General features: G+C 49.8%; 1 protein-coding gene across 3 annotated transcripts in view; it reads right to left on the reverse strand.

Annotated features, from left to right (window-relative positions):
* Window positions 1-15,147, reverse strand: part of CACNA1D (calcium voltage-gated channel subunit alpha1 D) — a 331,484-nt gene that overhangs the window by 94,470 nt on the left and 221,867 nt on the right. For all 3 annotated transcript variants that reach the window (XM_024123808.1, XM_024123810.1, XM_024123809.1), the window contains exon 9: window positions 10,265-10,434. In XM_024123808.1, the coding sequence (XP_023979576.1) occupies window positions 10,265-10,434 (170 nt within the window). The remainder of the gene's footprint in view (window positions 1-10,264; window positions 10,435-15,147) is intronic.

Consider the following 15,147-nt stretch of genomic DNA (forward strand, 5'->3'; position numbering starts at 1 on the left):
AAGCTCATTGCTGTAAAGAAGCCAGACTCGTGTTGGAGAATGTGGGTCAAGGCCAGACCAAGGTTTCTGTGTCTAAAGCAAGAATCATGCCCTGACAGTAACTATTTCTGTATGACCAGTGACATGGGGAGCACAGCATCCCGACAAGGGCCCCAACCCCACTAGCACCATCAGTAATGTCAGGGGCCTTCTTTAGGGTTCCTAGGTAGCTCAGTCAATAAAAGACCCCCCAACCCCAACAAAATACAGAAAGTTTCCTGAAAACATGAGGCTGCTTCCTCTTCCTGCAGAACTCAAGGCTCACCCAGAAGCCTCAAGAATCCTTGAAAAGCCACGAGGCCCAAGCCCCCGCTAAGGAGGGTGGGCGCCTATGTGCCCAAGGAGGGGTTCTGCTCCCCTAGGACGGGAACCAATCATCTGCTCGTGATAACCCACTGGAGCTGCAGGCGTCAGTCTTTGAAAACTTATTTCTCATGGCCATCACAATATTTCCTGCTTAGCTGAAGCCCATTTTTTCCTGCGGAGGCCTTCAGAGCCGCACCAAGCTTCTTCACAAAACTCTGCAGACACTAAAGCTGCGAGAGTCAGCTCTGGCTCTGCCCCCAGACCTGCTCCCAATCTCAGGCAAGTTCCTCCTCTCAGGGCCACCACATGCTCTCAGAGTGACGAAGGGCTCATATCTCATACTCAGTGTCCCTTTCCACTTTCGGGCCTTCTGAAGAGAGTAGGAATCTAATACAACCTTCACTGGGACCATCCAGGACTTGCTCAAGTCCAGTTCCCATCACCGCTGCGCTCGGCATTCCCACGAATGGCTGAGACCACCATTCAGCAAACAGGGCAACGTGAGCCCTCTGCTCTCCTGGCGGCTGGCTTTGTGCCCCTAAGTCTGAATCTTCTCACACAGACTCCTCCAAAGTCATCTGGCCAGGGCCGACCTCGGTGACGCTAACCAGGTGTGCACAGGCAAAGCCTTGTGCTGCTGTGGGACCACAGGGGTGGCTGGGGCAGGCAGGACAGGACACCAGTTGTTTGCATAACTGCCCTGCATGGGGATGGTCCTGACGCCAACCCCAGGGCTTCTGATGAGGGACTATGTTAAGCATTAGTCTAGAGCACAGATTGATACTCAACTGTTTCCCACATAAGCCCTTTCCCCATTCCCACTTGTAAAGGCAAAGGGCCCCCAAATCGTAGCATCCTAGAAGTCTGCTTTTAACTTCATTCTCGAAACTGACACTACTAGCTTTAGCCTGGTCCTGGGCAAACCAGCCAGAGATTGGAAAACCCAGAGGCCATGTGAAACATGTAACCTGGAAAAGAAAAAAAATCAATCAAGTAACATCATTGGAATTTCCAAACAGTTTAGATTAAAAAGCATCATTTGGGGAAAAGTGTTTAAAAAGTCTGTCTTCCAGTCTAAGAATATTCGTGCGGAATTAAATAAATTTTCTGAGTTGGTTCAGCTGCTTCTTTAAAAGGTACAGTTCAAACAGAGGAAACTACAATGCTATGTTGGCTAAGACACACATCTGGGGGAAAGACAAGAGGAAAACCACACGGCCAAGTTTCAAAGAAATCAAATGAAAACATAGGCATCTTACAAACACAGCACACAGCACATGCACCTCACACCATGCCCGTGTGTAAGGAAAAGGCGTCAGAAGTCTGGGGAGAAGAGTCTCCCAAAGAGAAAGTTCAATCTCAGCATTTTACCGTGATCTTTAGCCCTTTGTTGGCGAAAGCAGCAAAACCTCCTTTTCTTCTTATCCTCTTTTAGTAAGTCGGCCACTGTGACCCCTTGGGTGGAACACAGGCAAATTCCATTATGCTTCAGTAGAGGGCAGCAACAGCAATGCCAGCAGGCCCGAGGACGCCAGAGGTGGCCCCACCCACGGGCTCTGATACACAAACCCCAAAACTACCCTCCTTGCACGGAGAAACCTACAGTTCAGGATCTGATGGGGAGCGTGGACGTACACCTTCTGTAGCTAGTATACATAACGCCGGTCTTCGAAAACCTGTCCTAAATAAACAACCAACTAACCCACTGTGGACACAGGTTCCCAAGGTCTGGCTTCCCCTGTAGGAAGGGCGTTAGGGAGAGGGCACTTCAGCAGGAGTCTTGGGTGCTGACCGGCTCTGTGAGTCCAGCCAGCATCGCTATATGAGGCAGGACACTCGGGGTTCAAGTGGTGGCCTCTGGACCTGGACAGACCAGGTCTAATCCCAGCCCTGCCACTTACTGGCTGAATGACTGCGGATGTGGTACCTGATGGTGCTAAACCTTAGTTTCTTCACTTGTAAGATGTTATTAACGGTTGGCCCTGCACTTCACAGAGTTGTTCTAAGAGGTGAATTGTAAATACGGTGAAATATAGTGATACAAGCATCGGCGAGGCGTAGTCAGCCATGACAACTCCCCTGTGGCCACTGGGTCACAAGAAAATGATTCTAGGGTCTCCAGCCCCATGCAGCTCTGTGATACAGTGGCCACTCTGGAGTAGAGGCCACACGCCCCTGGGCAGTGCAAGGGCGGCGGAAGGAATGGCGGGGTGGGCAAGGGCATGGGGGAAACTTGCACGCACGACTGGTGGGAACGAGTACATTTCTGAAATGGGCCTCCTCTGGGACCCAGCAAAACCCTTCCTGGTAATCGCTCCCCTGGGACGAAGGGCACGGGCGGTCACACAACTGCTGCGCTTGGGGGGATGGGTGGCGGCGAACATGCAGACTGTGGCGAAACCTTGGCTGGAATCCCAGCTCTGCCACTTAGCAGGCATGCGGCCCTGAGAGGCTGCTTAGTCTCTTGTGCTTCGCCTTTCCCCTCTGTCAAGTTCTGGTCTCAGAGCTGTGTGAGGAATAACAGACTCACGTACCCACTGCCTTCAGAACAGTGTCCGGCACAAAGGAAGCACGTGCTAGAGATTATCTGGTGCTATTTCATTCAACAAGTAACCACTGCGAGCTTGCACGTGTGACAAAGACTGTGCCAGGGGCCAGCCACCCCGCGCAGAATAGAAGAAGACCCCATTCCTGCCCCCACGGAGCTCCCAGTCTCGTGGCAGAGGAAGACAGCAACCAGACGATCGCACAAACAAGCGTAAAACTGCGACTCCGACAGCTGCTGTAGACTCCGTGTGCTCTGTAGACTATCCAGTCCATTGCGGCAGATTTAAACTGGCCACTTATTGAAAATAGCCAAAATGTTGCTTAAAAAAAACACAGAAAGATGTCTACGGCACACGGTTCCGTGAAAGAGGCAAGTTACAGGACCATCTGTGCTGGGCGATCTAACGGTGGGGACCAGTGAGCGTGCTGTCTGTGCAAATGCCGGTTCTCAAGTGCACAGATGAGGCCGGAAGGAACAGGCCCCCATTGCCACACCTGCTTCCCTCTAAGAAGAGGGATGAGAGAATGGTCTTGTTTTCTAAACTTTGGTATTATATGAATTCCTTACAGTGGGCAAATATTGCTTCTGTAATCAAAGTATATTAAAAACAAACACCACCCTGAGTCGGGACTCCACAAACCTGGCTGGAGCGCCCGCCTTCCTCATCATGGTGAGGCAAATATCCCCAAGTCCGTCTCCCACCGGCTCCTGTGAGGCCAGCCCCGGGCAGACGACGGCTCTCGGTACCACCCAGGGGAGCGGGTGTCTCCCGTAACTCCAGCACTGGGCCCTCTCCAGAGACGGCAGTTGTCCTGGATGCATGTTTACCATATGCAGCTCTAACTGTTGCTGTTTGCTTTACAGCTTTTATTTGAATGTTTTCCATTTTGAACTTGTACCCTGAGGTGGTCTGACTGTGACGAAAGCAGTTTTATACATCAAAGTTTGAAGACACAACCTTTTGAACAGGACCAACGAATTCCCATGCCTTGTGCTTGCAGACAGCTATGGCATCTCTGGTTTTCTGCCCACCCCGCAAATCAAACATCGCAGTAAAAGGCATCAAGGTGGCATGTGCAGAAGGGAGGTGCCAGCTATGATAACCTTGTACACTGAGGGGGCAGCTTCCCAGTGCGAGGCGGGCAGGAACAATGCTCACAGCCTCCAGGACAGCTGATCTGATGAAGAGAAGACAGAGGCTCTCCCCAGTGGTCAGAGTTGGAGTTTCAGGTATCCTCCCCTCTCTTTTTGGGGGCATCAAATACTCCCACTTACAGGGATTATTGATCATTCATAGTTCCCACAGTAAAATGCCTTGCTTTTCTGGCCAGAATTTTAGAATGAGCTTCCTTGAAAAGGATTTCATTATTTTTAATGCTATTTTTTTTTAAAAAACTAATCGCTGACAATGAGAAGAGTTTAAAATAGAATTTTAGGCTTTCAGATTTTAATGGTCCCAGCAAAACTCCATTGTTAACTCAGAAACAGCTGCATACGTCTAAAAAAATCACTTTGAGATTTGGCAGAGTTTCTTAAGAAACTTGAAGCTCAGCAAAAAGTTAAATAAATTATCCTTGAAAATTTCCCAAATGCTGAGGAACTAACTTCCAAGGGAATCTCGTCCATTCGGTTAATTGTGTAACACCAGCTTTCTATCAGGAAATTTTGGGAAATGGCGTTGTACATAACCTGTGGACGCACAAAGCCAGAGCTACCTGTCACCGTAGCTAGCAGATAGGCATAAAGGAAGGAATGTCTCTCCTTCTGTCTTCTTCCAAGTGCGATATTCAGCGTGCTGGCATTCAGGAGTCCCCAACCCTGGTGTCACACTGGAACCTCCAGGGAGCCATGTGTGGGTGCCATCACAGACCAGTGAATCAGCGTGGGGTGGGGCATGGCACCAGGATGTGTCCTCACTCCCCAGGTGACCGTCACGTATTGGGTTGGCCAAAAAGTGCCTTTGGTTTTTAAGTAAAAATAAAAGACACATTTTTCACGTTCACCAAGAACTTTATTGAACATTGTATTCAGCCTTTTGTTCTACTACCTTCTGCCATTTTTCAGGCAACTTCATAATTCCATCTTCCCAAAACTTTTTATCTTTTTGAGCAAAGAAGTGTTGCAGGTGCCTTTTACAGTCTTCCAGGAAATTGAAATTTTTTCCATTAAGAGAATTTTGTAAAGACTGAAATAAATGGAAATCCGAAGGTGCAATGTCTGATCTTCCCAAAACTTTTTATCTTTTTGAGCAAAGAACTGTTCCAGGTGCCTTTTAACAGTCTTCCAGGGAATTGAAAGTTTTTTCCATTAAGAGAATTTTGTAAAGACCTAAATGAACGGAAATCCGAAGGTGCAATGTCTGCTGAATACGGTGGATGAATCAGAACTTCCCAGCCAAGCTGTAACAGTTTTTGCCTGGTCATCAAAGAAACATGCGGTCTTGCATTATCCTGATGGAAGATTATGCGTTTTCTGTTGATTAATTCTGGACGCTTTTCATCAAGTGCTGCTTTCAGTTGGTCTAATTCGGAGCAGTACTTGTTGGAATTAACCGTTTGGTTTTCCAGAAGTGGCTCATAACAAAGGACTCCCTTCCAATCCCACCATATACACAACATCACCTTCTTTGGATGAAGACCGGCCTTTGGTGTGGTTGGTGGTGGTTCATTTCCCTTGCCCCACGATCCCTTCCGTTCCACATTATTGTACAGTATCCACTTTTCATCGCCCGTCACAATTTGTTTTAAAAACAGAACGTTTTTATTACGTTTAAGTAGAGAATCACATGTGGAAATATGGTCAAGAAGGTGTTTTTCGCTTAACTTACGTGGAACCCAAACATCAGAGCAATTAACATAACCAAGCTGGTGCAAATGATTTTCAATGTTTGATCTGGATATTTTGAGTATGTTGGCTATGTCCCGCGTGGTATAACGTTGATCGTTCTCAATTAATATCTCGATTTGATCACTACCAACTTCAACTTCATGGTCTACCTGACTGCAGAGCATCGTCCAGCAGGAAATCTCCAGCGTGAAACTTCACAAACCACTTTTGACACATTCGATCGGTCACAGCACCTTCTCCATACACTGCACAAATCTTTTTTTGCATTTCGGTTGCATTTTTACCTTTCTTGAAATAATAAAGCATAATATGCCAAAAATGTTGCTTTTTTCTTCCATCTTCAATACTAAAATGGCTGCACAAAAATTCACCAATTTTGATGTCTTTCTTTAAATGCACACGGATATGACAGCTGTCCCATACAATCTAACAAAATTGTTTTGAATGAAGTTGAAGACAGCTAAGTGCTACCAGAGCCATCTTACAGAAAAAACCGAACGAACCTTTTGGCCAACCCAATACAGCCAGAGTTGGGTACCGCAGATGCAGACAGTAGATCAGAGAGAAAAGATAATGTGAGTGCATCTCCAAGCACCTGATCTGACATCTGTTCTCTGACACCAAGCATCACCAAACTAGAAATGGACTTCAAGGGCCAGAAGGCTGTGCTACCATATCTCGAAAGTGACCGAGTCGACAGATTTGTTTTCCATCAATACTTGAGAACCTTATAGTTCTTCAACACAAAAGTACAGGGATGATCCTAAAAGGGGTCCTCACCCTGAGGCTGAGTAGAGATCTAGTACTTCTCCAAGAAGAACTCTGTTTAGGTCAAGTTTTCTTGGACTTTAATGACAACAGCAGCAGCAAGTCCTGTGACAGCTGTGACGACTCTCGCCGGTTATCGAACATTTAACCCTCACGACAACTCTGTGGGCAAATAGCTTTTGCCCCTTCCTGCAGGCAAGGAAACTGGGGCTCAGAGATGTTGGGTGATGTGCCTAATACTCCAGTCCAAATTCCAAGTCACCAAACTCAACTGCAGCCAACTCCAGAGAGGGGACATCAACGCGCCCCCTGGCCCCACCCCTGCCTTCATTGGGCTTATGACACCTGCTGTTATGATTGGCTTCCCAAAGAGTCCCCTTTGTCTAGGCTGAGCCTCAGCCATCAGGGAGGCTTCTTCTCCCACTGTCACTTAATTCCTCCGTGTCTGGGAGGAAACTGTCCCAATGTATCCATGACCCAACTGAAAAGGACAGTCGATGGAGTTAGCATCCTGAGGCAGTGTGGACACAGTCAGTAGCCCGAGGGAGTGCCCCACCCATTTTCCAGAGAGAATGCAGGGCAGGGCTGGGGTCGGGGGTGAGTCTCACACACTCGGGGAGGACAGTGGCAATGCCCACACTTCACTGCCTGCCAACAGGTGACAGAGACCAGACCTGGTCTCCGTCAGGTGGTAAGTGCAGGTGGTAAGTCAGCCACTGTTCGCTGGTGAGGAGGACCACGTGGGCCGAGGTGAACCATTCTCCCCTGTGTTTCTGGCTGTGGCAAGGAGGAAACGGTTGGCAGCCACGGGAGGCCCCAGGGAAACCCTGACAGCACTGCTCCTCCAGAAGGTCTGGGCTGCGGGGAATGTGCTCCTTGGGAGGACGCTTGGGGTCTCTTCTCAAATCAGTTAAACCTCAACATGGTTCCCACAGCCTGGGATTTACGACTTCATTTTCCAACCGTCATCCGTCAAGGCTCTGGGACTCTGACAACCGGGGAAATACTGTAAGCCTCGCTCCACAGGACACCCCAGCACCTGGCAAAGGAGCCGATGAAAAGCCAGGGGGCACTGGAAGGAGGTGCCACTCTGGACCAAGCACCGCGCTGGTCCTGCATGTTCACTTGTACATCACTGTGCAGAGCAGAAGCCATGATGGTGACGTCCGTGAGACACGGCGCAGCTTTCTGGGCGTTGGAGCACCAGTTGCACAGTGAATTCTGAGGCTCTGCAACTTTTAAGGGGGCTTTATTTCTCTCCTCGATTACTCTACTAAGTAATGCACTTAAGGGTTGTGAACATGTGTACCTCTGCACCTTGTTTATGCCATTTCCTCAGCCTGAAAAGCACCCCCCTGCCAACCTTCCACAGCCAAAGGCTGCTCATCCCTCAGAGCGCAGCAGGGACACGGCCTCTCCGCGGGGCCTTCCCTGCTTCCCCCACAGCCCGCACCCCCGTGCCCTTCTGGGCTCCCACAGTGGACAGCAGGCCCTGGGTTAAGATGCCAGTTTCTCCACTCTGTCTCACGCTAAGGTACCACGGCAAGGTCTCCAAAGGTAGAGGCACTGATTTTGCCATTAGATGTTACCTTACAGGCAGTGGCAGGACACAGGAAATGGACTAGGACACAAGAGTGGACCCTCAGGATGACTGGGAGACAATGGCTCAAGTCCAGCAAAAATCCCTACTCTTCAAATCACGGGCCATAGAAACAGTTCTAGCACAACTGATGTTGGCTCCGCTAAGGTAGACCCCTGTCTGTTTCTAGAGGTGGAGCAATGAGGAGATGAAAGGACATCCCCCTACAAAAGAGGGCCCTGCTCAGCCCCTACAGGACACACCTACGCTGGCAGAGCAAGGTGCTCTGCTCCAGAGAAAGAACAAGACCTTTGCCCATTTACACATAACAGGTGACGCGCTGGGCTTAGGAGAGCAGGGCAGGGGGCTGGTGGTCCTCTGCGAGGCAGCGTCAACACCACAGCTTGGTAACGAAGAGGGAAAGAGGGGGGCAGGCAGCCCTGAGCTGCAGGCTTGTGCTGGCCATGCTGCAGGGGTAGAAGCTCTGCGAAGGCCACGGGACTCTGGTGCTAACGCCCCAGACAGAGCTGTGCCGAAGACACACAGACACTCCTTACACCTCATCACAAAGCGGGCACATCACGGGTGTGGAACTCACATGAATGTCCACTTAGAAACTCTCATCCCATAGTCGACAAACCTAGTCTAGAGATCTCCCCAGTTCCCTCGGCCTCAGGGGGCAACCCCCAGGCTTTCCTTGAGGAGGCAGTCGTGCAGCCTGAGAAGCAGGGGGCCTGCCTGCACCGGCCTCCGCCCACCGTTAGCATAAAGGACTGAGTCAAGTGCACAGCCCTGAAGACAGGAAATACTCTCCATGGAAGCACAGAGTCCCAGGCTTGGAGAATTGCGAAGGCTGTCTCGGTCAAGAATCCCCTCCACCCTGGGTCTCAGCCTCAGCTTCCATTCGGCCACCCTCCCTGCTTCGTCCCACCCTCACCTGCACACCCTCGGGGCTCCAGCTGAAGGAAGAGCCCGTCACAGCCTCCCGGAGCCTTTGTCTGCCCACCTCCACGTCCTTCTCACACCACTGCCTCGACTCAGATTGCTTTTCCTGACATATCTCAGGTCCATTTGTCCTTCAAGGCCCAGGTCCCGCGAGCCCACAGCTACGCCCTAGACCCCTAGGCCATCCCTTCCTCCTCTGGGCACACTGTCTACCTCCTCGCCCGACCCGCATCTCCGTCTCCTCTTGCCGCATTCACCTGTGTGCGGGCCCGCCCTCCCCAGAAGGAGCAAACCACATCCTCCCCCGTCACGAGTCCGCCCGGCATCCCGCACCCAGCCTTGCTGAACGAAGGGCTGACTGCATGAAGTTGGAGGGGCTCCGCTCCAGGGGGCGGGGTGGGGGGCCTACCCAGCCATCTTCCACGGGGCAGGGCCTAACCTGCGTCCCCAGGCCTCTCAATGGACCAGCGCCCTCGGTCTTTACTATCAACTAGTCTAGATTTGAAACACATCACAAACACCTTAGTGAACTCCACTGCCGAACTTCAATTTCCAGTTTTACCTGAGGGACAGATGGCCTCAGGAAGGGCAAGAGCAAGAAAAGCATATGATGAAAGAGATGCTTTGGTTGACAATGACAATGAATTCCAGCGGTGGACAAAGCAATGCCTGGTGTCCCCGGGTGGGGTACCAGCTGGGTGGGCACCAGAGCAGCCCGCTGACTCGCACGCCTCCTAACACTGCCCTAAACAGTGAATCGCCTTCCTGGCCGGGGATGGGCTAAGCATTTGGCGTCCCCTGGCTGGTGCAGGTGGGAGCCACTTCAAGGAGCAGAAGGGACGAAGGCGCCCTGCTCTTCAAGGCCCCTTCCAATAACTCGCTCTGAATTGGAGGAAGCACAACTTCGTCTCCTCTGGTGCAAGGGTGTCTTACCGCACCCCTGCCCCAGAGAAGGGGCTTACTCCACTCCAGAGGGGCAAACGGCACATCTGGCTGACCCGCCCCGACCGTAAAGCCACAAGACGAGACGCGCATCTAAAGCCCACACCCCAGGCAGAAATCCAGAGTCGGTGCAAATGCACGGCTCTCGCTGATGTGCAGGCCAAGGAACCGGGGGGCTGGGAGGAGGCCTTACGTCTCAGACCGGGTCAGAGGGGGAGACGCCTGCGTGGGCGGGCATCTGAAGGGCACACAGGCTCTGTCTGGTCCCGAGCAGGAGGGGCGCCACCTACTGTTTCGTTTGCTTTCCTCTCCTCCTTCTTCTTCGTTCTCGGGATCAATATCTTCTGCTTGGGTGATCCAATCCAAGTAGCCCCTGAGGTCCTCCTCCAGCTGCTGCTTCTCCCGCAGCTTCTGGAAGTCTCCCCGTGCTTTCGCCTTCTCCCTTTCCTTTGAGAATTCTCTGGGGGAGGCAAAGAGAACAGGCACAGGTCAGGACGTCGCCGGGTACCCATGCCGAGAGCCGTCTGCCCTGCTGCACAACAGTGTTGCAGCAGGACACACGGCACCGAGTACAGCCACATGAGCACAGCAACGGGGGCCACACACGTGGACAGGACACACGACAGTGCCTTCCCAAGCAAGACTGTGGGGGTCAGAGTTGCAGAGACCACACCAACGCACATGCACCGTCCCTCAGAAAACGAACTCCCTTCAGGAGCTCTGTGCTCCCAGCAAGCCGAGTCCCAAAACACCACGAGCTGCCCGTCACGGCAGGCCCGTGACCCCCCACCAGGGGCCTGGACTCAGAGATGTCCCACCTACCCAGAGCCTCCTCAGATAGCCCGCATCACGCTTGAGAGAGAAAGGATTCACGAGGGCCAAGCTGTGATCACAGAGGGCTTCCTCCATACTTTGAGGGAACACTCAAGTGTTCCTAATGTGTATTGGCCCCTTTGTCCAAACCAAGAGTCCTGAGACCCCAGCTCCCCACCCGCTGCAGTTCTGGCCAGAGCAGCGGACAGGGTCAGAGCAGACCCACCTCACAGCCCCCTTCCCCCTTCCCAGACAGGAAATGGAGCACCCGTGAAGCACCGCTATCTTTCTTAACCCTCGCTTCTTGCCATGATCTTTTCCCCAGAAGTCCTCCCTATAGAAGGGGAAAAGGCAGTATGATTTGTTGCCCATTTATGGGAACACCTGCCCTGGAAAGGCTCTGGCAGACATGGAAATGTTCCCAACTGTTCGTTGTTTACTCTACCTTTCCCGTCTGCAAGCCTGGATCTCTGCGTATATACAGAATCCCACATTTGCTCAGGCAAGTCAGGAAGTCAGGTGGATGATTACCCAATTCTCATACACAAGGAACCATCTGCGTTTCCAGCCGTGAACTGTTACAGGAGCCAAGTTGTGCGTGTTATGGATTTAGGAAGTGCGATTAAAAAGCAGCTAAGAAAGCAGATGAGATGACAGGCAGTGCAGCTTCTGCACACAGACCCCTGAACGCTGACGGACTCTACGTCTGCCTTCCTTCCAGCCCAAAGCCAGCACATCTCCCTTGCAGGGACCTCATTAACCCAACCCAGCCCAAGCCAAGCGACGAAGGGGAGGTGACCTGCTTACCTAAAAAGCCAACCTCTACTATCTCTCCCCACCCCCCAACGCCGGACTGTCGATGGGCTGAACAGACACTTGAACACCCAGTGACACTGATGCTTCAGGTAAGAAACCGGAATCCTCACCAAGCTGCCACCCTCTCCCCCCGCCCTGTGAGAAAGGACAACCTCATCGCCCTTATATCACCCAGTTTTCAGATGCCCTGGGATCTGTCCTTGGCTCTGTTAGGGCTGGTCTGTCCCACCTTCACCCACTGGCACTGAGGAGGCGGCAAGGCTGTGGGGCATCCCGAGCCTGGCTCGTGGGGGAGCTGATTCCAGGGGGTTTGCGTGGGGAGCCGAAGCCCATCAAGGACCAGAGAAGCTTTCTGCACTCTCAGCCCAGGACCTTTCCTCCTGGGGAGAACACCTTCCCTCTCAAAATAGAAAGGCCTCTGCAGGCAGCATCTTGCTGCTCACGCGAACCATACCCTGAGAATGATGTGGGGCTTCTCAGCCTTGGCTTCCTGAGATACCGGCCATGCATAACTCAGTCCGGGGTAGGTCCACCAAATGAATCTGAACTTCGAAAATGTCACACCTGAACCAGACTCTCATTCTTGAACAAGTGGAGGCCTTGGAGTGTCACGTGTCAATATGAAAATGCATCATGTAATCTATTCTCTTAAATACACTATAAAGACCAAGTCTGTGGGCCTTCAATGCTATTGCTTACCAAAAGTATCCCAGCACAAATCTTTCTGCATATTTTGACTCTGAACTGAGAGTATTCAGTTCACATGATTATATACAAACAGGGTGTTCTTATTTTGGTTACATATATCATCTGAGTTCTTGAAAAAGAACATTACTACGATAGCAAAAGAGTCACCCTTAAGTTTCACAGGGGATTTTGCTTTAATATCGTATTTCATTAAGTTTTTTTACATTAGAAATACAAAACCCCTCTCTCTAACAAGCTGCATCACTGTTGCACATTCTTGGTTGTTGGGACACAGCAAAGCGTGCATAGGTAAAACCCTACTGGGACTAAAATTTCTGAGAATAAAAAACACTGCCGATGGGGCTTCCCTGGCGGTTCAGTGGTTAAGAATCTGACTTCCAATGCAGCGGATGTGGGTTCGATCCCTGGTCGGGGAACTAAGGTCCCACATGCCGCAGGGCAACTAAGCCCATGCACTCTAGAGCCCAAGTGAACAACTAGAGAGCCTACACGCTGCAACTACTGAGCCCGCATGCTCTGGAGCCCACACGCTGCAACGAAGAGCTCACACGCCACAACGAAAGATCCCACTTGTCACAACTAAGACCCGATGCAGCCAAATAAATAAATATATTTTTAAAAATGTTTAAAACAAAAAAACGCTGCAAAGTCCTGGCTTGTAGCTCATTTACTTTAAATAGTAATCACTATTATAACTGTTCATGTAACAAAATTTGTGAATATAAATGCTCTGAACTGATTTTAGGCAGTTCTAATACTTAGCAGGTGCGTAACATTTACTGATTTGGACAGAACTGAGATTGACAAGGCATAAATCTCCTTCTGCTAGCTCTGAGACAGGGTGGAGGTGAAGGGAGGTGGGCTCTTTGTGATAAACTCAGCTGTCCCATCGGTCCTCCCAGACCACTCTGGGCTCTAAGTCAGAAGACCAGGACTCTAGTCCCCACCCTGTCACTTTCCTTTTCTGAGCTTCAGTTTCTTCACCTGCAAAACAGACATGCTACCTGCTCTCCTGTCTCACAGGGATTAAGTCAGACATTCAATAAGATGCTATTGTGAACATCACAAAGCACTGTACAATTGTGAAGTTCAAATGTATAACATTTGGTTGTTGAATCTGGGAATAATAAAAGGCAATTGGAGGAGGTTTCTCAAGTACCAAAAGGAGAAAAATTGCAAACTGCTATGAATGGGCTCTAAGCTGCATGATGCCAGCGGCATAGAGGGAAGCACAAAAGGACACATGGGATCAAAGTGGACTCAGAGTGACCCTGATAAGCCAGCAAGTGCCCCATCAACCCTGTACCACTGTCTGCTCAGTGGAAAATAACTCATGCCCATCACAACAAACCTTGCATCCCAGGAAATCTCACCTGAGTCCACTGAATCTTTATCAACCTCAGTGGACGATGAAAAAAACAGTTTTCCATTTCACTTAAGGATTTATCATTCTAGAAGCCTATTACTAAGGGATTAAATAACAGTCACTATTATAAAAGTTAATTTAACAAAGCTATTGGTAGAAACCGTCAGACTGTCACAAGTGACTAGAAATCTGACAACTCACATGTGATAGAAGCCTACCTGTTCCAGATCAGAAGGGGAAAAAAAAAGACAAAAGATTTTAAGAAGTGCTTGGACAAAAAAGCACATAGATTGTGCTTCCCTTTGGATGCAAAAGAAGAGAAAATAAGGAAACAAACACTACTGTAGGATGTATCTGAAAGATAAAGCACAAAATAAGGGATGAGGACAAAGGGAGCACAGGGGATGAAGTAGGAGTGACACTTTTTCTATAATTTTGACTTTTAGAATCATGTTAACGTTTTACACATTAAAGTTTTAATTAAATCAACAGGGACGGGAAGGAGGGAAAATACCCCTAAAGTGGAAGTGAACTGAAACAAATGAATCTGACTGTACTTCAGATGAATACCATAACCACCCTGAAGGAGAAAGACAAAACTAGTTCAAGTAGTTTATGAACATTTGACTGCATCCTCTCCATCTTGGACAGGACTGGGGTAAGGGCAGAACCACAGACAAATGCTCAACTCTTTTTAGTCAGTTTGGTTTTTTGTAGTGATATGGATGAAACCATGCTGCAACTATTCTAGACGTATTACAGGATTTCACAAATGAGTTAATGCGTAAATGCAGTTGGGAGCCAGTGTTCTCCCTGTGGAAGGACGGATGTAGAAAGACGGGAAGGGGACCATTAGAAAGAGCCCTCTGGGGATGGACTGCAACTGGGATACTGATGTGAACTCATGATTTCTAAAGATGCATGCATATGACTACATGTATATAGGTGGGTACGTGTATGTAAATGCATATACCTCCTAGCTCTGTTGGAAAGATCTAGAAACAAAGATGCCCCCACGCCCAGTAGTTATGAGCATACCTGGCACCCAGATCTCGGTCTCTATTACCATTTCCCGTTAAAAGGACCAGTAGTCTTTGGAGAAATGGCTGATTCCAGGGCTGGGGCAGGGTAGACACAGGACTAAGAGAGTAAGAAAGTGCTTAAAAAACAAAACAAACCAAAAAAAAACCATGATGGGGGCATGAGAAGCACCTCACGGGCCAAATCTGGGATATTGTGAGCCCCTGAATAACTAAAAACAGTAAGGAATTTTAAAATATTTTAAAAAACCAGTCCACACCCCTTATAGATAAATTAAAAAGCAAACAAGATGGGTTTCCCCGGTGGCACAGTGGTTGAGAATCCGCCTGCCAATGCAGGGGACACGGGTTCGATCTCTGGTCCAGGAAGATCCCACATGCCGTGGAGCAACTAAGCTCGTGTGCCACAACTACTGAGCCTGTGCTCTAG

The sequence above is a fragment of the Physeter macrocephalus genome, chromosome 18 (assembly GCF_002837175.3).
Source record: "Physeter macrocephalus isolate SW-GA chromosome 18, ASM283717v5, whole genome shotgun sequence".
NCBI classification, from domain to species: Eukaryota; Metazoa; Chordata; class Mammalia; order Artiodactyla; family Physeteridae; genus Physeter; species Physeter macrocephalus.